We start from the raw sequence: 26,425 nt of genomic DNA, 5'->3' as shown, positions 1-26,425 counted from the left end.
ATATTCATTCAAAACTACAAAGAAAATGTATTAATTTATAATCAGGTTACAATTTCTCTTTAGAATTATAACTTAATTCTCTCAATAATGCTTTTGGGTCCTACCCAACTGTGCTCAGGGCTAGCTACTCCTGACTCCATGCTCAGGAGTGACCCCTGACAGGGCTAGAGGGGCACCTCATGTGTTATTGGGGATTGGAGCAAGGGTTGGGCATGAATGCAAGGCGAGCACCTTCATCTTTGTAATGTTTCACAGGCCCATCTTAAAAATACCCCCTGTACTAGTCAAAAAAACTTCTAGATAATTATGTACCAATCAGACTCTTAAAAATTAAACCATTTCCTTCGGATATACATAGAATTACTATATATCATTTATAGAAAGTTAGTGTAAACATTACTTCAAAAGAGATTAAGCTCTAAATGTGAAATAAATTTAAAAAAGACATCTCCAAAACAAAACAATGTATTTAAATAAAATTTTACAAAATACAAATAGATTCTAAATATTTCACTTGAAAAAAATCTATCCATGAATGCATTTTAATGAACAATGTAACATTTTTAAAGCATAAAATGTATGGAAACACTGGTCATAAGAATGTTCTGGAAAAAAAATAAACTTTTATGGAGAATTTTGTATTTAAGTACAAGACAGAAGGCAATGTAAAGATAAATATAAGTAACCCAAGGAGGAAACATTTAATCAGAGCAAACAGTTTTGAATGAAGGGTCAGAGTGATAGTATGGTGGGTAAGGCACTTGTCTTGCTTGTTCAGTTGATCCCTGGCACCATATATGGTATCCAGAGCCCCAAGAGCAATGACCCCTGAGCACAAATTCAGGAGTTAGCTGTTAGAACCACCAGGTATGGCACAAAAGCAAACAAACAAAATAAAAAGTCTGAATGAAATAACAGTTTAACTGAAGTTCTGGGAAGAGAATTTGGCTTCTTCAATTATCACTCAACACCATACACTTAAAAGTTATTTTTAGGGTGAAATGCTTTTGAGTTTTAACAAGGTCTCACATAAGGGTGAAATTAAGTCAGTATTTTATGTTCTAAAAAATATCTCCAGGTTCTTTTTATGGAATGATAAAGTTTTTTCCTAAAATAATTTGTTATGTCTAGTAACTCCTGCCTAAATACATGCATACAAAATAAAGATGTATAAAAAGTCAATTGCTGAATCTAATTTTTAACCTTTAGGTAAATGTAACCAATTTTTTCTCCCTATAATATTCCTTCCCCCTTTTACCACTTCAGTGAAGTTGAAAATTTTCAGATGCCATTTTCTGATACGTAATTATAATTCTTTATTTACTCAGATAGCTCATCAAAATGGATTTTCTAAAACCATTGGCAAATTGGCTTGTCACTCTCTTTGGCTGTGTTTTTGTTTTGGAAAACATGCAATGGTGCTCAAGGGATACTCCCTCTGTGGTGCTCATTTCTGGTGACAGATGATGTGGTAACAGGAACTACACCTGATGATCCACAAACATGCTCTAGTCCTTTTGCACCATCTCCCAGAGCCTTGGTTGAACTCTTACAGAAAATGATCACTATATTCATTCTGTGGCTGCAAATGGCCTTTTAGTATTTACTATTTAGTACCATCGTGATAATCCTCAAAGAATGCATAGGAAGAAGCAAAACCTTAAGTCCTGAGAATAAATCAGGCATAAAATAAATACAAATTTTTTTTTAAAAGAATGTACAACATGCCATTATATTGCCGTTCTCAGCATGAAAAGACACACTTTAAGCAAATTTACTAACTATTGGCTCAGATATTAAAAAACAATTATATTGCATAAGTTGGGGGGTGGGGACCACACCCAGCTGTGCTAGGATTTACTCCTGTCTCTGTGCTCAGAGATCTCTTGATAGTGCTTGGGGTGCCAAATATGGTACCAGGAATTGACTGGGTCAGTCACCTGCAGGGCAAGTGCCTTACCCACTTTGTCATCTCTCTGGCCCTGTAACACTGATTTTGTTTATAACATTGCAATTTTTTGTGTGTTTGTAAACATGAGCCCATAATTTTAAAACTGGCCTCTTCTATTTCTGGAGAGCATAATAGAAAGAAACCGCCATACTTCTTCACTGAATGATGCTGATATCATTATATAACCAAATCCCAACCTGCTACTAACCAAGAACTCTTATGAGAGTTGGGTATTTTTTAGTATCTTTGTTTTTGGGCCACACCTGGCAGTGCTCAGGGCTTACACCTAGTTGTGAGCTCACAGATGGGGGTACTTGCGGGACTATATGGGGTACTGGGTACTGAACCCAGGCTAGCCATGTGCAAGTGCCCTACCCATTGTACTAACTCTCCAGCCCTGAGTATAATTTTTAATACAATAAAGTATACAAGTATTATCTGCACAATACATAACAATTTTAAAACAAAATTTTATTCAAAGCATTAGGTAAATCATATTCAAAACATGGAAATAATTAGACTATAGCAATGCTGCATAGATAGTGGTATATAAATTCCCTGACACTAAGTCACTTCTTCCTAACTGAAACTTTAGTTTTTAAACTGTCAGGTAGAAAGTGGTAGAGGCATTATTTCCTCTTGCCGAGGCTGGATAAATGGCTTCAATAGTAGGAAGTCACACCATTTAAACAATGAAGATCAGAATAGTTCCCAATTTAATTCTATTTTTCTCTTGCTATTTCCCAGAAATGAAAGCCCAGAATGTACGGATTATTGGAGAGGGGTGTAGACGGTAAATTACCTCTTGGGAGATACCCTAAGTCCCCACTTTAATCAAATGAAACACTGAATTAAGTTTAAAAATTAGAACTACACCATTATGCTTAAAATTAAAATTAGTTAAAATTGTCTATATGAACACTTCTTTACATAATACATGTTACAAGCAAAATAAAATGACCTATCTCCAATTCTTTGAAATGTAGTAGAAAAAAAGCTATTAATGGGGAATTAAAAAATAATTTCTGTGGTAGAGCATTCATCTACAAAGATCAAAATCATATCTGGATGCAGAAGTCTTATAAATTAGTGAGAAACTGCCAACTTTTTGTAAGGTAACATTTGAAAGGGAAGACAATTTACTTGGGAGGAATTTGTTGGTGAAATATTGTTCATTATGAAAATACTGTTACCCTGAGAAAGAGTCTTAAAATCACCAGTGCTTTTAGACACTTCCAATAATACATGAGAAGCACTTCCTGGGCTCCTGCATTTACAAGTTAACCATATGAAGAATGTTTTGATCTGGAGAGTGATTGGAGTTTCTCTGCTAAATTGTAATACTGTGCAACCAGACATCTCAATGTGATGTACATAAGCAAATTTTGCTTCTATATCATGCAGATGTTCAATTTCTAGAAAGCATTTGTAATTCTTCAAACCACCTTGAACTCAAACCTACTGTTGGTAGAAAAGTGATCTCTAAGCAAATTGGTAGAATTCTTACCAGTAGTAAAAAAACTGGCCTACATTCTCATGCCTAGAAAATAAGGCATTAGTAATTCTTTGCAGGCCACTGCAGTGCAGACATGTGTTTTCTTTCCAATCAGGCATATATAAAACATTTCTCAAAGTGCATTGTTATTTTTAACATGTTATGCATTTACAGTCAGTATTTATGACTCCCCACTTCTTGCATAAAACATTTCTTCCCAACCGCTTACATATACCATAATTATTTGAAAGACACTGAAAGTCGCTACAGAAGTAGCAAGGTAATTTCCACGCCCCCCCCCCCGCCCCCCAATACAATATACAAAAAATGGCAAGTTAGTCATAACTGATGGTATCAATTCTCAATAATACTCTACTTTGGATTTCACATCAAGATTTGACAAGTTTGAAGCCCTGTCCTGTGTCCAGCACCGTAGGAAGAAACCAACTCATTTTTAACCTTTTCAAGCACCTAAAACAAGTTTTGCAGATCCAAAATAGGTTCAGACCGCACAACCAATTTGCTAAATGAACCACTGGGTACGTAATACGAGGAAAGTGTAACATCCAGTGCTTGGCCACGTCACTTCCGGTTGGCAGATGCAGCGTGTAGTCACTCCACCTTTTTGACACGCCATACACCGCTTTCACCGTGCGCCCCTTCTCAGTCCAGCAGATGTTACTGCTGGAGTTGCAGTTATACTCCACCCAGTCTTTTGTAAAGTCTCCCAGCTGTGGTGGGTCAGCTTCTTCAATATCTACTGTCTTTGTCATCTCTGCTCCTTGTACTGCAATATACTGGTCATTGACTTTTCTCACTTCTTTCACCCATGGGGTTGAATTCTCACCATCCAACACAATGATAAGCCGGGAACAGAAGGAACCATTCTTTTCTCTCCACCATTCTAAAAGTGTGTCAAGGCGTAGTACGTCTCCACCTGGCATCGAAAAGAATGGCAACAGAATATGAATTCCTGAGGTTTTTCATTAGAAATACCCCTTTAAATGTATTTTTAATTCCGAGAATTAAAAGTGAGAAAAAGAGAGCTTTCCTTCGAAAGTATCTTTTTCAGGCCTGTGAGAGAGTACAGGAGGTAGAAACTTGCTTTGTATGTGATAGCGATGGCCATGCAAACCAACTTCAAATTCTCCCTACCAGGTGTACTCCTGATTACAGAGTCAGGAACAGTCCCTGAGCACTGCCAGGTGAGTGAAAAAAATCTGTGTGTGTATTTATGACTCTCTCTCTCTCTCTCTACACACACACACACATATATATACACACATATATATATAAATATATATATAACAGTGGTGATGACTGGATGTTTCGATTTTAGATATGTTTACTGTCTGATTTTTGGACCTCACATCCCAGCACTCAGGGGCTGTTTCTGGCAGTTAGAGGTCACTCCTGGCAGTGCTCAGGGGACACCATGCTGATGACGATGATGAACTTTTTGTTTTGTGCTGCAAAGTGCACAGAGTGCCATTATTAACCTGGAATTGAAGTGGTGGTAAAGATTAAAAAGTGTTGTCTATTTCAAAGTTATACCTCAAGTAAGTAATTTTAAAAGTTGTGCTCATGTAGTTTTATTTTTAATTTAATATTTTGTTTCTGGGTCATACCTGGCCGTGCTCAGGGACCATATGGGATGCTGGGGATCAAACCCGGGGGAAATCTGTGAAAAGTAAGTACCTTATCCACTGTCCTATCTCTTTGGCGCAGCTGACTAGCCTGACTCCAGCCCCAAGCTTACGAAGGTTTAGTGTTAACTACATTTCACAGTAATTTTTTTTAAATGAGTGAAGATCCCAAACAATACCTACTAAACCAGGACATGCCATTTCACCACTGGCAGCAACATGGTGCAGTGAGAAGAGTTAAACAGATTTGGCTTAACCATGTTTTCATCACTTATCAATAAATATAGCCAAATACAGGCTTGCTTTTCAAGCCCGGGTTCTCCCTTGAGCACATATCTTGCTAGCTTGTCCCTGTGTTTGTTTGTTTGCTTATTTCTACTCTGGAGAAGTCTGTGTTCTCTCTTATGTTTCTAAATAAGTTTCACTAAAAACTGTCTGGCTTCATACACACACACACACACACACACACACACACACACACACACAAGAAGAGCATCTCACCTTTTTCCTTTAACTTCCACTAATATTTTTCTTTGATCTCGATATATGTATATACACATATATGTACACACACATATATACATATATATATGCACACACATATATATATAAAGTCAGCTATATATATATATATATAAAGTCATTTTCTGGAAAATGAAGATGGTGGAGGTGGTTTTACGTGTGTGTGTGTATAATGATTTTAAGTGACAACTGAATTTAATGAATATTAAATACCACAGTAGTTGTGCTTCAAATGTGCTTAACAAATGTGTTTGCCGTTATTCCTTCTAGATGCAAACTGTTTAGTTTTTAAAAACAAGAAATCAAAACATACTTCTCTTTAGAATAAACACTGGTTGTAAATGAGGCATGAAATTAGAAAAAAACTATTATGGTTTAAAATCTTCTATACTTTGAGTTTGTTTCCTTTTTCCTTTTTTTAAAAAATTTTTGGGCCACACCTGGCGCCAACGTTCAGGGGTTATTCCTGGCTCTGTGCTCAGAAATTACTCCTTGTGGTGCTTAGGGGACCATATGGGATGTTGGGGATTGAACCCGGGTTGGCTGCATGCAAGAAGTACCCTTCTCACGGTACTGTCTCTCTGTCCCTATCTTTCAGAATTTTTGGATTAACATCTCACCTCTTTAACTTCCACTAAAAATTAACTTCCATTAATAGTTTCCTTTGATCTCGATATCTATTTCTATTTTATGACTAAGTCACTTTATGTTCTTGGAATAAAATGTCTAAAATATTTTGTGGAAAAAATCAAGGCCTAATTAAACCTGAAAGAACTATTTCTAGTATAAAATAAAAAATTTTTCATGATTTGTCTATCAATTATTTAAGCACTGTTCTATGTTCTTGTACTATGTATAAGGCTCTTATAGGTGTCAAATAATAATTCATAAAGTCTGTTACATGGGCTCTAGTTTGAAACAGTAACAAATTTATATAGATTTAGAAATGTCACATTTTGGCATTAACAAAAATGAAAGCATTTTTTTTGGCTACAGTAATGTAAATAAAGTTTTTAAATGCCTAAAAGCATCCAAAATATACAGAATTTTATGCCTTAGAATAAAGTTCAATGAAAGTCACTGATCGTTTAATATTATCCTTTCATTTTACAGACAAAAGAACTGACGCTGAGAGATAGGTTATCTGTCTAAAATTACTGTGGCAAACAGGAATAGAACCAAAGGTTCCTGACTAAACATACTACCCCTACCACATAGAATTGCTTGCTGTTTAAAATTGTGGTGAGTTTTCCAATATAAATAAAGCCACACATGTGAATGATTACTAAACTTAGCATCTACTACCTTTAAAGACTTAACTTCTGAAAATATTTTTTTAAGAGTTTAGCTTTATTCATCTATACATATATAGGTATCAACATCTTCACAATAAATGGCTTTTATTTATTTATTTATTTATTTATTTATTGCTTTTTGGGTCACACCTGGCAATGCACAGGGGTTACTCCTGGCTCTGCACTCAGGAATCACTCCTGGCGGTGCTCAGGGGACCATATGGGATGCTGGAAATCGAACCCAGGTCAGCCAAGTGCAAGGCAAACACCCTACCTCCTGTGCTATCGCTCCAGCCCCTGAAAATATTTTAAAGGGAAACAGAGCATAAGTTTCAGATCAAGATCCACATTTTTCCTAATCTAAAGATGAAAATCTTAAAACCTTTAGAGATCACAAAAACTATGCTAAACAGGAATGCCAAAGAAAAGAAAGAACAATCATACGTACACTGACTGCGGAAATGGTGAAATAGAAATGGAGAATCCTGGAAATTTAGAGTTTTGGTATAAAGTAGCAACTGTTTGCACAGTAGTGAATTTACCTGCAAGAGCCCATTCACCGGAACCATGGGTGTGCCCACTGTAATATAAAATATAGGTATCATGTCTAGGTCCATCCACAGTTCGAAGTTCAAGGAAAGATTTCAGTTTTGAATGTAGAGTATCAAAAGACAGTCCACTTGTGGAATAATCACATCCGTAAGTTTCAATCATGTGAAAAGCAAAAAATCTTTGGATAGCGTTGAGCATGCCAGTAGACCTCAAATTTAACTCTTGTACATGCTCTGGTGGAAGAAGTGTTGGCTGGCCATCAGGACTAAAAAAAAAAAAAGGCATTTAAGAAGTATTAACTGTTACATTCTTATCCTTTATTTATAATCATCTAGCAGTCAAAACAGTTGCTCTGCACTAATAGCACACGAAACTTTAAAAAAGATCAGCTTTCCAAAAAGTTCCTAAAATGTTAAGAGTTAACTTTCAGGTAGCAAAGTCTTTTTTGTTATTAAAAAGGCAGCCTTTATACAGTTGTGTTACAATTGTATTAGCATAAATAATTTCTTGTATCATTTATGTCTTGTTTAAAAATGGCTACTCTAATAAAGATGATAAATCAAGACATAAATTAGCAGCATCAAAATACTATAAATATAGCTGGGGAAAAATCATTCCTATTCAGAAAAAAAGAAGCTTATTAGAAATTTTGAAAGTTTTTGTTTCATTATAATAGTGTGATTTTTGCTTTCATTAACAGACTAATACAAATTCATTAAATGGTCATAAAAAGTAAAAGAAAGCGGGACATGAGCGATATGCTTTCTGGGTCACACCTAGCAATGCTCAGGGGTTACTCCTGGCTCATGCACTCTAGAATTACTCCTGGCGATGCTCAGGGAACCATATGGGATGTGGGAATTGAACCCTGGTAGGCCGCATGCAAGGCAAACATCCTACCTGCTATGCTATCGCTTCAGCTCTGCCCTTTTAATTTTAGGAGAAAAAACTTTGCCACAAATAGTCTATGTTGTATTTCTATATCAAATATTAGAAATAAGAACTTTTAAATTTCGAATCTTTCCATACCTACCCAAGGTATATAGCATCAAATTTGGTCATCAGAATTCGTTAATGACAAAGAATTATTTTTTCAATTTAAAAAGTATTTAATTATGTATATAAAAAACTTTTAATAAAGCTGGGGCCAAAAGTTATTTTTAAATAAATTTAGTCAAGCACTGATTAAAATTTCATTGCCAGTCTTAGATCCCTAGTATTTGTATGGCATTTGCAAATCATAGAAATGCCAGTGGTTTTAGATTAATAGTCTCATTGGCTCTTTGTAACTATTCTTTTGAAACAGGCGAAACCCATTATCATTTATCATTTGCATTTCAGAGAAGGACTCCGTGGTTCAGAAGAGTTATGATTTACCTAAGGTAACAACTAGAATTTAGGGTCCTCAGATTCAGTGTATATTCAATCATAATTTACCACATTATGCCAAAGAAAGGATAATAATACCTTTCTTTAGAAATTTATTCACATTGGGCTGGACAGAAAACATAGCAGGTAGGGCATTTGCCTCGCACAAGGCAGACCTAGGTTTGATCCCAGGCATCCCATATGGTTCCCTAAACAATGCCATGAGCAGAGCTGGGTGTGGCCTCAAAACAAAACAAACAGCAAACAAACAAAAAGAGAAAATTCATGCACATGAATATTTATAATCACATTTATCAAGAAAAATTAAGATGAACCATAAAGGTATTAGAAGTTAGATGTTTACCAAGAGTAATTGAAGGTTTTAAAACCTCTTGTGCAAATAAACAATGCAAGGGTATTACAACTTTGGAAAAAAATAAGCAATCACATTTTATGTTCATATTCATAAAATACTAGAATGTTAAATAGTTTTTACTGATTGTACTAGATTACTATACCTGCAAAAGTTAGTGGGAATCACAATAGCATATCCAACAGACGTTCCTCCTAAACAGTTACCCAATTCACGGAAAAGCCCATGAGCCATGGATTCCAACGGCAAAACAATCAGAAACATACTTAAGAATATTCCATTTGTTGGCTAAAAGAAATTTAAAACAACATGTTTATATAGTGTGTGTAATTATACTTACCCCAAGGCAAAAACAAAAGCAATCAATGCAAAAGTTTTAACTGACATAACATAACCTCAAACCATCTCCCTCACTGATTTTTTAAAACTGACTTAGTAGAAACAAGCATAGATTAAACAAGCCCAGAAATAATTAACCCAAATACACAACAAAGGGAACTAAGATATACACTGAAGGAAAGTTTCTCCAACAAATGATACTGGAAAAATTGAACAACTATAGGTAAACAAATGATGCTACATCATTATCTTACATCCAAATACTATGTATTCTCCAGTACAAATATTCACACACCAGCCCACATACAGCTTTGTTCTTCAATCAAATGATACTAAATTATAAATTAACAGAAAAAAGGAGGAAAAAACCCTCAAATTATGGTATCATACAGCAAATTTCTAAATAACCCACAAGTCCCAAAAATTTGCAAGTGAAATGATAAAGTACCTTGTGAGACAGTACAGTACTGGCATAAATTAACAGACATAAATATAACAACAACAATATCAAGAGGGCTGGAGAGATAATACAATAAGCAGGGCACTTGCCCTGTATGCAGCAAACCCTGATTCAATCCCTGGCACTATATATGATTCCCAGAGCCCCATCAGGAGCAATCCCTGAGTGCAGATGTAAGCCCTAAGTACCGCACACAGGGCTCAAAAAACAAAACCAAATCAAACAAAAAATAACAACAAACCTTCAGAAATATAAGTCATATTTACATTCAATTCTGGAAATTCAGTGGGGAAAAGGATAACATTCTCAATAAACGGTGCTGGAACAATTGCAAAGCCCTATTTAAACAAAAACATCCTTACATCTCATATAACAAACAAAAATTAACAGGCTGAAAAGATGGTATAGAAATTAAGTGCTTAGGGGTCAGAGTGATAGTACAGTGGGCAGGATGTTTGCCTTGCATGTGGCCTACTGGGATTCAATCTCCGCATCCTATGTGGTCCCCAGAGCACTGCCAGGAGTAACACCTGAACATGGCTGGGTGTGACCAAAAAAAAATAGAAAAAAAAGAAAATTAAGTGCTTGGGTTGCACACAGTCAACTCCAGTTCAATCCCTGACACTGTATAGGGTCCCTCAAGAACTCCCTAAGCAGAGAGCCAAGAGTTAAGACATGCGCATCACCAGGCATGACCCTGAACCCCTCACTCAAATTAATTTAAATGTATCTTACAACCTAAAAACAAAAATAATTTTTATAAAACAGATAAATCTTTTAATCTAAGGCTGAGTAAAAAATCTCTTACAAATACTAAATAGCCTATATAAAAACTGAAACTATCACATAATCTATATTCTTCAAAAAAATATTGATGTCAGTAGGCCCCACGGGTGACTTATGTGAAGTGGGGAGGAGAAAGAGGGTCACTTTCTCCCCAGCTGCCTCTGCCACCCAGGACCCAGGGTTACTGGGTTCTTCTCTCACCTTGTAGAAAAGAATTTCAGGAGTAGACAAGCAGTGAAGTAATAGATTTTATTTGTTGGGTTTTAAAGTGTGGAGGGAGAGAAAGTGAGAGAGGGAGAGTGACACGCTCAAGAGAGAATGCGGGCTTCCCCAAGGGTGGAGAGAGCCTTATACACATCCTACCATCAGACACAAAGGAATGAAAGTATATATCTCAAGAGAGGAAATGTAGGCGCCACATGTGCTCGGCCACGGGGCACAAGAAGCAAGTGGGCTTGGGCAGCTTATGCGCGCCCTTCCTTTGTTCAAGGTGGCTTTCATAGAGTTTCTCCAACCTGCCCTCTGTGGGGCTTCTTCCTAGGTAAAAGTCCGTTGCTAAGGAGGTTGCCAGGGAGGTTGGGAGTGGTGATGGTCTTCTTCGGGTTGAATCACTAAAGTTTGGGTATTTGAGGAATTTCCTTCATGGGGAGGGGTCCAATCTCCTCAGGATCTGCTGCTCAGGGTCTTATCCGTATCCACAAAGTGGATCAGCCTTGGAATTTTCCTCCCAGAAGTTTTGTTGAGTTTCATTGTTGAAGGCCTTTCCCTATCTACCTGCCTACATCAATATCACTAAGGACCAGCTACCATAAAGATATCAAAAGAAAACTAAGTGGCTGTATTATCTATACTGTGAATAGGGTACTTGCCTTGCATATGGCCAACCAGGGTTCATTCCCCGGCACCATATAATCCTGGAGCACCACCAGGAGTGATCCCTGAACACTGAGCCAGGAGTAAGCCCTGACCCACAGTGGGTGGTGGAACAAAAATAAATAAATAAAATGAGATAAAGGGTAAAAGCAAAGAATTTTTAAAAAGTCACATATTAAAAAAAAAATGTCCAAATTGTATATATAATAAAGGCTCGTATCTAGAACATAAAAACTCTTAAGAGTCAATTACAGGAACTGGGAAGATAACTCAAAGGGCAGAAGTGTCTGCTTGGCATGTGGAAAGCTGAGTTCCACCTGGCAGGAGCAATCCTCAAGTACCACCAGGTACAGTGACCAAAAATTTAAAAAAAAAAAAATTAATTATATGAAGACTAATATACCCTAATTTAATAATGAACAATTTGAATATTTCAATAGCACAGCGGTAGGGCATATGCCTTGCACGCAGCCAACATGGCCGACCCGAGTAGGATTCCTCCGCCCCTCTCGGAGAGCCCGGCAAGCTACCGAGAGTATCTCGCCCGCACGGCAGAGCCTGGCAAGCTCCCCGTGTCGTATTCGATATGCCAAACACAGTAACAACAAAGTCTCCAATGGAGACGTTACTGGGCCCCCTCGAGCAAATCAACGAACAACTGGAGGGCCTTTACCTTTAAATAGAAGTGAATGACTAAAATATACATCAAAAGTTCTCTTCAGTTTTTCATTATTTGGGAGACTGGGGAGGCAGGACTTGGGTCACATGTACTTGGTAACTACTCAACAGTGCTGATGGAGGGGGTTTCCGGGGAGTGTGTGTGGGGGGCATGGGTTGCAGAGAATCAAACCCAGGTCTCCAGCATGCAAAACACACCAGCAAGCCCTCTGACCCTGTTTAGTAAAGACATGCAAATCAAGCCATTATGAGATACTTCTTCACATTTCAATTGAGATGCATTTTCAAGAAGCTCAACTCTGTCAAAGAGCAGACTGGAATGTGAGAATTTGGAAACTGATTCTCTTTTTTTAAATTTCTTTTTTTTTAAATTAAATTCCTTTTGTTGAATCATGAGATACACCATTAAAAAGCTGTTCATGATTGGGTTTCAGTAATACAATGTATCTGATTCTCTTTAATTCTTTGAGGACATATTGCTGGAAAGCATTTTCATACCTCAGTAGTAAATATACCATATCTGAACACTAGAAAGTGGAAAAAAAAAGGAATTTGGTGACAGAATATACTTGGCTATCAGGTTTTGATGATCTAGACAGGCATTAAATGAGGACAATTTGGAAAACGAGTATAGTGAGCTAACAGGAGAGAACAAGGTAAGACAGAGAATGGAAAACTCTTGTTCAGACTTTTCAACATCTTCATCATCTGGACATTCTCTAACACAGACTGTAAAGTGAGGAAGTTAGCCTCAGGCAATACCCAAGATGTGGTTGTTTTTTGGCCACACATGGCTGTGCTCAGAGGTTGGCTGGCTTGGCACTGAGGGGTCAGCCTTGACAGGGCTGAAGGACCATCTGGGGTTTTGGGAATCGACCCTGAGTGGGCCTGGTGTGAGGCAAGTATCTTACCCTCTGCACTATCTCTCCTTTACCAGATGTTTTCATCATTCAGTTGACTCCTGCATAAACTCCTGGCACAAACCCACACTGACTAGAAAACACCATGTTCCAGGGAGTCTCCCCATGCTCCATTACATGACAGATGCCAAGCAGGGCTGACCCTCCTTTATGCTCTAAAACCCAGTCGAGAACTCAAATTATACTATGTGCCACACGATAATAATTGGCTGTTTGCATGTCTATCTTCTCTTTCTTTCATAAAAGAGACATTTGTTACTCATCTGCAGTACCAGCACCATGCCCATTTCTTCTCTTTCCTTAAGACAGATTCTATTTGTAATTAAGAACCTAATATGCTTTAATAGATTCATACATATTATTAATATAGGTATTAAAAAAAGTGTGACAGTAAGGAGATTAGCATAACCTGGTTCTAGCTAGTATCAGTAACGCTGGATATGCTTTTTTTGACTTTCCAGTTTCTTTGTGTGTAAAAAAGGAAAAATAACAATATATTCTCTAAATGGTAATACCCGAGAGTCTTTATCTATGAGTACTTTGTTAATAAAGAATTAAAAGACAGGAGTTATGTCACAAGTTGGACTCTACAATTTAAATAATTCAGATCATGAAGCAAGCATACTATCACATACAATTACATAACAGAAAAAGCATCCACTTACCTGCCAAGAAACTGCTCCCAAAATTGCTGTTGCAATAAGACTGAAAAAAACTAACTGTTCCGAAATTAAGCAAAAATGACGCATCCCTTTAGATGCCATGATTCTATCAAGGCTATTGTTATCTATCCTGTGAATAAAGAATACTTTATGGCAGTCATTTAATTTGGTATGGAATCCCCAAAGAGTTAAAAGAAAAATAATATGGCAAATCATCCAGAAAATCCCAAAAATGGAAAAGCCTGGTATAACAAAATACCAGAGATGAGTGTCTCTAAGTTTAAATGCTGAAAGAATGAAAAATGTAAGTTCAATCATTCCAGTGAAAACAACTGAAAGTCTTCTGCAAATTCTTCCACGGTACAAAAAGGGTTTCCACCGTTCAGTTACTGACAATCCACTAAAATATATGTCAAGGAATGGATCAGTTATTAGGTAAATAAAAAAACATGCAAAAGCAATGGGATTCTGGGGGGTGTCTAAGGAGGAGAAAAACAATAAGACTGCAAAAATAACTAAGTTTGGGATTGCTAGGAAAGATTTCATTCTCAGGTCAATAAGCAGCATGGCCAAAGCTACAACAAGTAAAATGATACTCAAAGATTTCTCCACTAACATAGTTGTGCTGGCAATGGCGAATCCAACAAGTTCCAGAAATTCAACCGTGGTGATTAAAGTGGGTTTGTGACGAACATAACCAGAAATTCTCTCCACCAAAGCACATAATATCCTTAAAACTATGGAAGTTAGAAGCAAATATTTGGTTGATTCTTCTTTCACATCATTTTTAAACGATGAATTATCAAGAAAACACAGTAGGCCAAGTAGGAATCCAAACCAAAGATTGGACAGACTTAAACTTGCTGCTTCCATTGAAAAATAATAATAGAGTATGCTGGCAATTCCAAGAACAAAAAGGCCAAGAATAAAAATCACCAAAATTAAGGAGTTTGCTGTTTTTTCCCATCTTACATAGAGACCTAAGCATATGGCAACCAATAAATTGATCCTGGCTAAATAGCCAAGATATCGCACTGAAGAATGCATGTTCACTTCCCGGTTTACTTCTTCCAGTCTTGTCATTGCTAAATAGAGACAATGACTAAAGCAATAGCGCAGTGATCTACACATGTATCTGACAATTGGGGCTTTCCAAAAATTAACTCCTTGTATTTCATCCAACAAACAAAACGTATTTGTAGCTTCTATTTCAACATTTTCACAGGCAGAATTTTTGTTTATAGTGATCTAAAAAAGGAAAAAAATGAATATTAATTTTATATAATTACTTTTCATATGTAAATATTCTTTATAAAAATTATAAAAAAGTAAGTTTCTTTTTTCTTTTTTTGCTTTTTGGGTCACACCCGACAATGCACAGGGGTTACTCCTGGCTCATGCACTCAGGAATTACTCCCAGAGGTGCTCAGTGAAACCATATGGGATGCTGGGAATCAAACCCGGGTCGGCCACTTGCAAGGCAAATGCCCCACCTGCTGTGCTATCACTCCAAGCCCCTACAGTTTATTTTGAACCCCAGTTTAAAACTTGATTTGCATGTTTTTCTGAATTAAAAACTCAACAGTATACTGTTACTGGATACTGGATACTGGAGCGATATACTGTTACGATAACACAATACGATAAGTGTTATAATACGATAACAGTATATTGTTACTGTATACAGTATACTGGGGCAACAGCACAGTGGGTAGGGCGTTTGCCTTGCACGCAGCCAACATGGCTGGCCTGAGTTTGATTCCTCCGCCCCTCTCGGAGAGCCCAGCAAGCTACCGAGAGTATCTGGCCAGCGCGGCAAAGCCTGGCAAGCTACCGGTGATATACTCGATATGCCATCATAGTAACAAGTCTCACAATGTTACTGGGCCCGCTCGAGCAAATCGATGAACAATGGCAGGACCGTGACCGTGATACTGAAACAAAAATTTCAGTGCATTTTTACTCACCATATACTAGGATTGCATGATGAATCACCATCAATGGAATTTATTTTTCCAGAGATGGTGAAGAATTCACAAAATCTATTCTTATCTTGAAATCTGGTTTTTCAGTAACAAGCAAATGTAAGATACTCAATTCAATTTAATTTAGATTACAACAGATAAGCTTAGCACAATGGAAAGGCACTAAACTATTAAACAGAATAAACTATTTATCACTGGCAATTTTAAAAGTACCGGCATGTAGTAACACTAACCATTACTTTCAGCCTGAAACACATTATACATGTTTTATCTTCTGATTGTAAGACAGTTCTAAAATGCTATTTCAACTGCTTAACTAGTAAACTTTCTAAAAATAAAGTTTAACAGTATTAAAGTTACTAAACCACAAAAATGTCATGATTCTTCCAGGCTTTTTACCTTTACTGAGTGTTGGCTATCAAGCCTGCCTTCCAAATAAAAATATTTCTCGACCTTCTAGTCAAAACCGAGATGAGTGAATACTGACAAACAGTTATCGTACAATAAGGTTAATCTTACAACTCTACTTTTTGGGGGAGTACCCTCAAGTAGTGAGGGTTGAGGACTGGTCAGTTTGACATGAGGGCCCCAGGACATAGTGGTGCTCTAGCATGTAGTGCCAAGAACCATAGGGATCTTTGTGCTTGGGGGCCACCAGACCACACCTGGTGATGCTTGGGGATCATGTGGTGCTGAGGACAGAAACAGGGTTAGGTGCATGTAACCCCTACAGTCTGCTTTCACCTCCCCAACCAAGGTCAAATTTTTTTTTTTCTTTTTGGGTCACACCCAGTGATGCACAGGGATTACTCCTGGCTCTGCCCTCAGGAATTACCACTGGCGGTGCTCAGGGGACCATATGGCATTCGAACCCAGGTCGGCCGTGTGCAAGGCAAATGTCCTACCCACTGTGCTATCATTCAAATTTTAAAAAGCTATCCTACTGATGAATAGACAACCGAGATGATTATATATTAGGCTTAAGTTCCCTGACAGGTTGAAATAAAAACATGACACTGATCATTATTTAATACCATATACAGAAATAAATAACATGGGCTCAATATATATACATTTTAAATCCCGAACTATAAAATACATTTTTTTAAAAAAAAAAGGCACCTGTGGTACATTCCAGGAGAGCTCTTGGCCAGCTAGAGCCCACACACTGCATGCCCGAGGCCTGTGTTTCATCCCGGGGATCACACACTTCCCTGCTAGGTGTGGCCAAACCTCCCCCAACCCCCAAAATGAGAAATTAATAAAATCTATAGTGTACAATTTTTGGGGGGGGGTTAGGGTCATACCCAACAGTGCTCAAGGCTCACTCCTGGCTCAGGGATCACTCCTGGAGGAACCCAGAGACCATCTGGGGTGCCAGGGATTGAATCCAGGCCGGCCACACGAAAGGTAAGTGTCTGCTGCAGTATTAATCTAGTATTCAGATCTAGAATGCACTGAATTTTGATTTTTTAAAAACCTCATTTCTATAGCTTATCAAAATCATTCAAAAATTATGTTGGAATACATAACCTCAAAGGGTTGATGGTACAGTCCGGTCCAAATGCAGGAAGACAAAAAAAAAAAAAAAAAAAAAAAACCCCACCCAAAAAACAACATTCCGGGTAAAACAGCTGTCACTCTACATTCACAAGATTTCCTTTTGTTTCTCTAGTGAGCACTCTCTCCCATTCTCCATAAGTATGTAACATGTTGGGCGTATTCTCAAACCTCTGATATCACTTGCTACTGCATTTTCTCACAAGATGACTTTTCCCCAAGAGTCATCAGAAGGGAAATTACTTGAGTTTCTGCCGCAACCCACTTCTAACCACCACCAACCCAACTCTTACTCCATATCCTGATCAAGGGGAGAAGAGTGTCTCTTTTCTAGCTAAGGCTGAATCTTTAAGTCGTTTTGTGCATCAGTACAGTCTGTAACCTGTGGGGGCTATGCGTTATTGTGGGGTGGTAGTTGGAACATACTCAGGATTAGGACTTACTCCTAGCTTAGGACTTACTCCTAGCTCTGTACTCTGGGATCAGAGTAGTGGGGCTTGGGAGACCATATACAAAGCTGTGGATCAAATCCAGTTGGGATGCTTGCAAGGCAAGCACCTTACCTACTATATTCTCTCTGGCCTCCTCCTTCTGTAATTTTTAAGCTTCATGCTTCCATCCACGACCCCCCCCCCCCCTCCCCGGTTCTCCCAGTCCCTCATTCCTTCTTTTATCTATTTATTTTGTTCATCACTCGTGGTGGGCTCAGGAACAATATAAAGTGCTGGGGACTAAACCCAGGTCAGATGCAGGCAGGGCAAGTGCCCAACCTGCTGTACTATGGCTCTGGCCCCACTTACCAATTTAAATAGTTGTAAATCTCTTCTATAAACTCCCATTAAAATCCTACAAATAGGAATATCAAATAAAACAAATACAATTGTCAGTTACTTTACCAACTCCAACATCCTCTTTCCTTGACAGGTAATATTTAATTACTCTATTTCTCATCCCACTGGGCTGGAGCGATAGCACAGCAGGTGGGGTATCTGCCTTACATGTGGCAGACCTGGGTTCAATTCCTCTGTCCCTCTCGGAGAGCCCGGCAAGCTACTGAGAGCATCCCGCCCGCACAGCAAAGCCTGGCAAGCTCCCCGTGGCGTATTTGATATGCCAAACACAGCAACAAGTCTCATGATGGAGACATTACTGCTGTTCTCTCAAGCAAACTGATGAACAATGGGAGGACAGTGCTACAGTGCTCATCCCACAAAATGGTGGTTCCCACCATGTAACAATAAACTGCCCTGATGCACTATGAACTGATCTATTAATTCCTAAACCCAATGGATACTTGTCATTCAATATCCTACACACCTTCAACACCCCTTCTTTAGCTTCCAAAGACCAGTCTCGTGGTATTCTTCCTAATTAGTGTCCACTCCCACATGGTCTTATAGGCTCTTCTCAATTCATCCTCCCAATGTCCAGTGCCAAATCTAAGCTTTTCTCCCATCTACACACTTTCTACGATCCATCTCATTCATTCCGATGCCATGAACTATTATCTCCCTCCCTAAGGACACATATGAATTAATCTGATAGGGGGGAAAAAGTTTTAAACCATCTCCCAGGGTTCTGTCAGGTGGCCCTCAATCCAAAGAGGCCCAAGCAGCACAGCAACAGGGTCTGAGCTGCACAGCAAGGGCAAAGAATCAATGGCCCTGTCTGGGCGGACACTCCCCTAAAACAAATAAAAGGTGGAAATTAGGTGAATGTAAACAGAACAAAGTATGTCATGCAAGCATAGCCACATCATAAAATGCAAGCAGTCACCCTCTTAGAGGTTAAAACAACATGGCAGGTAACAATTTTTATTTGCCTCTTCAAGCCATTCCCCTTTTATATCCTATTAAAAACTGCCTGAATCAGGGACCTGAGCCACAGTACAAGGGGGTAGGTCGCATTACCTTGCACGTGGTCAACCCAGGTTTCACATGGTACCCTCAGTCCCACCAGGATGTGATCCCTGGGCACAGAGTTAGGAGTAAGGCCTAGGCACCCAAGGAAAAAAGTTTAAATACAGCCTGAAAGACTGAGTGTAAAACAGAGCACTATAATCCTTTTCAATGGGCCTGCAGTCACTAACCTTGGCATTTCACTTGGGAAATTCACCAGGGCAGGGCTCTGAGCAAAGGAAATGTTATCGCAGTCTATGCTGGGGTCCTGTTTTATCAAACCTCTTGCACAAAGCTAACCTTTGTCTCCTTTCCCACCTAGATTCAGTCCTCCCCAAATCCTGCCTACTCTTCCTCCCAGACACTTGTCCAATGCTTCTTCTTTGTATCAGCAAGGGTTCAAGATATATCACCAAGGTCACCATTCCCATCTGGCTAAAGGGCTGGTGCCGGAACACTCTACCCACGCTTACCTTTCTCCAAGAAAGCCCTTTTTCAGACTGACAGTTCATGTGGCTTTGTACCACACTTTCCCTTCACCTTTAAGCCATAAAGTGTGAAACTCCTTACAGTCCCTGGTGCAAGAAAGGTCCTCCACACAGGTGAAGTGCTTCCCCCTACCTCTCTCCAGGTCATTTTCCCTTTTTTTTCCTGTCATCCAGACACAGTGCCAGTCACTCCTGAACCACACAGATGCGGTTTCCTGTGCTTCAGCCACCGCAGACCTGGGCTGCTCATTTACAAGGGCTGACTTCCCCGGATCCAAGCTGCTGCCTTACTTCCTACTTCCTCTACTACAGCAAGACGGCTATCTCTTGCTTAAGCCCTGCTTGTCTCACTCGAGGCGGTGCTCTTGCAAGGTTGCCCGCGGGAGGGTCTACACCCAAAGTTCAGCAGGGAAGCCCGGCACCAAGGAGGTGGTGTGGGACGTGCTCTAGATATGATGCGCGGACCGAGTTAATAGTGAGCTGGCTGCCGGGGACCGGGATACACAGGGAGAAATGAATCAAGTGTCTGGGAGCCTACCCCCGCTCCCCCCCCCCCCCCCCCCCCCCCAAGAACAGCTGCTGAGCGGGAGAGTGCACGCAACACAGCTCAGGTTCGCTTCTCCTTGGCTCCCGAGCCCTGCTTCACAGGATTCACCCCAACCGGGAGAGCTGTGGTCCGAGTCCGAGTCCAGTCTGACCCTGAGCGCAGAGCACAGCTGCAAGCACGGGCACCCTCGCTCCACTTAGGAGCGGTTTCTGTCCCATCCAGGGGCAAGAGTCAAAAAGCCCCACGGGGCAGGTCTGGTGGGGGTAGTGAGTGTGTGTGTGTGTGTGTGTGTGTATGTGTTGGATAGGGCGGGGGTCTCTCTGGATTCCTGCTGCCCCCAGAGCAAAGGTCCCTCTTACCCCACCACCTCTCCGCACAAACTAGCAGGAGGCGTGTGTGCGTGTGCGTGCTTGCTAGCATGAGGCTGGGGTGGGGGGGGCAGGTATGTGTGTGTGTGTATGAGAGGGAGAGAGCGCGCTAGCATGAGGCTGGGGGACAGGTCTGTGTGTGTGTGTGTGTGTGCATGCTAGCATGAGGCTGGGGGGCAGGTGTGTGTGTGTGTGTGTGTGTGTGAGAGAGAGAGAGAGAGAGAGAGCGCTAGCATGAGGCTGGGGGACAGGTCTGTGCGTGTGTGTGTGTGTGCGCGCGCGAGCGAGCTAGCAGGAGGTTGGGGGCAGGTCTGTGTGTTTGTGTGTGTGCATGTATGTAAGCTAGCAGGAGGCTGGGGGCAGGTCTCTGTGTGTGTGTGTATAAGTTGGGGGGGAAGGGGTGTGTGGGTATCTCTGTATTCCTGCAGGCAGGTCTGGATGTGTTTGTGTATGTGTGTGCGCGTGTGTGTGCGCGTGTGCGGTGGGGGTGTCTATGTATTACTGCGGGCAGGGGTGTGTGTGTGTGTGTGTGTGTGTGTGTGTCAGGGTTGTCTCTGTATTCCTGCTGCTCCCCAGGCTGGGGGACAGGGGTATATGTGTGTGTGTGTGTGTGTGTGTGTGTCTCTGTATTCCTGCGCGCGCGCGCGCGCGCGTGTGTGTGTGTGTGTGTGTGTGTGTGTCTGTTCTCCTGCTGCTCCCCGAGCAAGGCTCCCTTACCCCCGCCCAGCTCCGCGCACACATTAGCCGCACCCGAACCCCTTCCTCCTGCGACACCCCGAGAGCAAACAGCGGCGCGCCCCATCCAAAGTCGGAAGCGGCGAGGGGCGCGGAGTGGGGTCGCCCCCCACCTCGCGGCGGCCTCCGCCACACCCTCTCGCCAACTTCGCCCCGGGAGGCTGCCGGGGCGGAGCCTGTGGCCGGGACCCCGCGGAGCGCGGGGCGGGGTCGGCGGGGTCGGCGAGGTCGCGCCGGGGCCTGCACCCCCCGCCGCCGCCGCCTCCGCCTTGCGCGTCCCCCCTCCACCCCGAGGCCGCCCCTACCTGCCGCGGAAACTTGGTCTCGGGAACGCTGGGGTGGGGCCCGAGATTCGGAAGGTGGGAGGTGGCACGCCGTCGGGGGAGACGCGGGCCGGCAGCACCGGAGACCCGAGGCCGCACACTGAGGTCAGCACAGGCCCGTCTCGTGGAAAACTTTCTCCGTTACCGGCCCGGCCGCGGCCGCCATGTTGCTGTCGCCGGCTCCGCGACGGTACGGATCGGCGCTGGGGTCAAACCGCGCCGCGCGTTTCCGCCCGCCCCGAGGGCCGGCCTCCTCCGCAGCCCCGGGTGCCCCCCCACCCCATCCCACTGCGCCCCACCCCTGGCGCTCGGCCGACCCCGGGCGTCCGAACGCCAACGGGGCCTGGAGTGAGCCACAGTTCACCGGGAAGCGGGAAAGCCCACCACGGCGCAGGCTTGTCCATGGAGCAGCTTGGCCGCGTCCTCGGGCCGGTTGGCTCCACGTGCACCGTAAACGCGGCTGGAGGCGCGGCCGCTCTTGAATCTGCGGGCCGCGAGCCCAAGCCCACGCTCCTGCAAGGCCCCGCTCTCCCCGGCTTTGATCTTTTAAGATTCTCTTTAACGCCCGGACCTCGCTTTTTGGCCTCCCACCTCAACACCCAGGGCCTCAGTGCCAGACTGTTGGCACTGCGTGGCTCTTGCAGATCTTTGCACCCTCACGGGTCACTGGTTCTCCAGGGTGTTCTGCAGATCCTCACCTACCAGGCACCCAGTCTCAGCGGACATAAGACTGTGCCCAGGGCCGGTGGACCTGTGGAATTTCATTCTGTGTGACCTCGGTTTCCTTTTCTAGAGAAAGGTAAAACAACCGCCCTTTTGCAAAGATGTTGGCAATATTAAAGTGTGGAATCCTCCCCTCCCCCTCCACCTAATAATAGGCCTGGTCTCCAAACTATAGATTTCTCTTTTCTCTCTAGGAAGCTGTTGCTCTCCTAACCCTGTCCCCATCATCGTTTTTTTAGTGCTGGTAGTTCTTAGGTCAGTGAATCCCTGTGAACGCCAGTTTCCTCTTAAGTAATCGAAATGCTGATGGTACCTGCTTTGCAGGGTTCTGCTAGGGATTAACTGAGATTTATGCAAAAACCAAACAAACAAATCCCTCAAAACCTTAAAGCCAGTGCTTGGTGTACTCTGCTTAGAATAAAGTTCAAAATCCTGAAACAGCTGCAGACGGGTTGTGCAATCGGGGCCCTTTTTATCTCCAGCCTGACTGGCCTCATTCTCCCTTGCTTGCCCTTCATTTCCATAAATGCTGGGCCAAGTTAGATTTCGCTTACATTAAACCAGCCTAGCTTAGTACCCGATGGACAACCGGCACTGGAATGGTGGTTTAAATAAACAGTTCAAAAATAGATTCTTAGCTATCTCATTCTCTTTGTATATCTATCTTCTTGTCCCAGCCTCTCTTAACAATATAAATGTCTTCATTTTCATAGATGTTGGAGGGGTCAGGATGAGCGTTACATTACAGTGACTCAGGTATTTATAAGCACACTGAAACATTTGAGTTAGATTCTCTCCACAACGCCTATGTAACTCCGGTTATTACCCAACTCTCAAACTTGCTGGGAAGCACCCAATGAAATGATTTAAACCACTTGCTAGATAATACTACTTGAATATATTGTCATTGCTTTCAGCTTGCTTTTAATAAACATTCACCCCTTTATTTTTCCATGCCTATTCTCTGAAGTTCTTCCATTCTGGGAAGTATCCCCATCTAGGGACTGGGTGGGAAATGCCACATACTAGCTCCTGGGGACAAGCGCATGCAGAGAAAGCGACACTGCCTGGTTATGGCAGGGAAGTTCAGGAACTAAGTAGTGAATACGAAGGATTCTAGAGGTAATTTTAGGTTTCCAGTATTAGCAATTACCAGTGATTCAAGAAGCCTGAGCTTAGGCAATGTAGCCCCTGAACCACCTCTCTTCAGGTCTGTGATCTGGTCTTACTGTTTCTCTGCCCAGGTAGATCTAAATCTCACTCTAGCAACCTCCCAAGCCACCCAATATCCTTTAACCAATTCCTGCTTAAATCAGCCAGTTAAGACCTCTCAGTCAAACAGTGCTTTTTCATCTTCCGTACACATGGTCTTCTGCATAGTGGCCTTAATACTATATTTGATGCTTGTTATCTGGCAGAATATTTCAATGAGATATGTATGTGTTTTATGGTTAACTATAACCTGCATGCTCCAGAATGAGTTACTAACATTCGAAAGTTTCAGGATTCCTCACCAAGATGTTGAACACACCAGTGCTTCTGATAGCACTAGGTAAATTAGTACTAGAGGTAGGTTACTAATGTAAAGGATAGAAAGAATTTTTGTTTGTGGAAGAAATGTTTGATACAGTGGTGGACAGAATATGTACAGGTGCTCTTCTCTGCACAAATGTTTTATAAGAATTTGGGGCTGGAGTGATAGTACAGTGGGTACATTTCAAGCCAAGATTTGGATTGCCTTGCACGTGGCCGACCTGGGTTTGATTCCTGCCATCTCATTTGGTCCCTCAAGCACTACCAGGAGTAATTCAGTTCCTGAGTACAGAGCCAGTTATAACCCCTGAGCATCACTGGGAGTGACCCAAAAAAGCAAAAAAAAAAAAATTGCTGAGGGCTAGAGACCTATAAAGTAGGTTGCTTTCCACATCACTGACCCAGGTTCAATCTCTGGCCCCATATATGGATGGGCCCATGAGTCCTTTCAGGAGTAATCTATGAGCAGAGTCAGGAATAAACCCTGAGCTCTCCTGCCCGCATCCCACACCACTGGGTGTGACCAAAAAACCCAAAAACCAGAGTCTGCTGAGTCAGATGGACACTTCTCAGAATGACTCTCCAAGTCTAGATTACAATTTAGTCCTTTACCACAAAATATTGCTTATGTAGTGTTTAGTCTGCTTGTTGTTAAATATTTGTGTAGTAACATTGAGTCTGACACTTGCTTTCACCCAGGAGACAGAATAAAAGCCAGGGAAGACACGGCTAGCTCTCTTTAGTCCTTGAAGACCATTAGTATGTACCGAGAGAACTGATGGTTGTGAATGCCAAGTCTTGTTTATTTTCATCCAGCACATTTCTTGCATTTATCAATTCCTTTCGACTTCCATTCCCACGCTCCTTTTTGAGATCCTAACTCCTATAATTGACTTCAGTAACCTCAATGATGCTCAGGGTGTCAGCCTTAGATCCTAACTTAGCCATCATATAGGCATCCTGAGAAACAGCCTCAGAGCACCACTCTGATATTTTTGAATTAAAACCAGTGTCTTCCACAGGCTGTGGAATAAAATCCAAAACCCTTAGTCTGGCACCAGAAGTCCTCTGGGGCTTGATCTATTTTTTTTTTTAATGGTCCTATTTGTCCTGAAATGAGAAGTGTCATTCAGTTCCTAAAATCAGCCATATCCACAGCCAAACACCTGGATATAAAGCAGGCACTTGGGAGTTGTTCCAGTGAAAAGCCATCCAAGATTTGGATGGCAGTTGAATTATCCTCATAGAATGACATAGGCAATTCTCTATCCTATCAGTTAGTGTTCCTCTATTAGGGTTTATTTGTCCCACTGTGGGGCCGCAGGATATTCCAAGGGGTGAAAATTGCATAAATGGGAGTATACCCAGAGATTGGGACGCGGACAGGGGAGCACAGGAAGTAAATGAGGAGCACAGGAAGTAAATGGGGAACACAGGAAGGAGCGGGATGGGGAGCATAGGAAGTAAATGGAGCAGGGTGGAAAGGTATATGGTGGGGAAAGGTTGAGAAATAACTGCTCTAGGTCATTGTTTCTCAAATTGACCACACACTGCAATCTCCTGGACAGACTTTACTATACTGATGTCTGGGTCTCCTCTTAGAGATGATCTAATGTTATTGGTCATGGTTGTGGTCTGGCCATCAACCATGTTATTAGAAATCTTAGAAAGACATTGGGAATTTTAAAAGCTTTGTAGGTGATTCAAATAAGAAGGAAGGTTTGAAAACTTCGGCTCAGGTCAGCAGTTTCACCCAGAGGGTTATTTCAGATTAGGGACACCTGTTGAAAATATAATCATGATTTTTGTTTTTTAATGGGGGGGAAAGAAGAGGAGACTGATCATGTGGGAGAGATAAAGATGAAATTATGGTCCAGCCCCACAGTCCATGTTAAGTCATGGGTGAATTCTGCATTATTTCTTCATGTTTCCTCTTATTTTCCTCCTACTTTTTTTTTTTTTTTGGCTTTTTTTGGTCACACCCAGCGATGCTCAGGGGTTATTCCTGGCTCTGCACTCAGGAATTGCTCCTGGAGGTGCTTGGGGGACCATATGGGATGCTGGGGATTGAACGCAGGTTGGCCGTGTGCAAGGCAAATGCCCTACCCGCTGTGCTATCACTCCGACCCCCCTCTTGCTTCCTTTAATTCTTCAACTCTTCCTCTAGAGCAGTAGATCTGCTGTGCCAACTTGCTGGTAGGCCTTCCTATATATATATATATATATATATATATTATTAAAGCTTGTTTTGATATCAATATCTTAATATTTTAAAGACAGGTAGCGAGTGAAGAGCCGAGCCAGTGTATTGATGAGTACTGATGGCAGGTTCTTTAGGTGTTCAG

General features: G+C 41.5%; 1 protein-coding gene across 1 annotated transcript; it reads right to left on the bottom strand.

Moving 5' to 3' along the window:
* Nucleotides 1–603: 603 nt before the first annotated feature.
* TMEM168 (transmembrane protein 168) lies at nt 604–22,033 on the bottom strand. The gene is made up of 5 exons (XM_056118528.1): nt 21,807–22,033; nt 13,924–15,168; nt 9,348–9,490; nt 7,452–7,726; nt 604–4,383 (listed from the first exon to the last, which is right to left on the bottom strand). Exons 2-5 carry the CDS (start codon nt 15,049–15,051, stop codon nt 3,836–3,838), a joined length of 2,094 nt encoding a protein of 697 aa, XP_055974503.1. The 5' UTR covers nt 15,052–15,168; nt 21,807–22,033; the 3' UTR covers nt 604–3,835.
* Nucleotides 22,034–26,425: the final 4,392 nt, after the last annotated feature.

This window comes from Sorex fumeus, unplaced genomic scaffold (assembly GCF_029834395.1).
Source record: "Sorex fumeus unplaced genomic scaffold, SorFum_2.1 ptg000037l, whole genome shotgun sequence".
NCBI classification, from domain to species: Eukaryota; Metazoa; Chordata; class Mammalia; order Eulipotyphla; family Soricidae; genus Sorex; species Sorex fumeus.
Note: the sequence above shows the minus strand (reverse complement) of the source record. Positions and strands in the feature narration are given on the sequence as shown.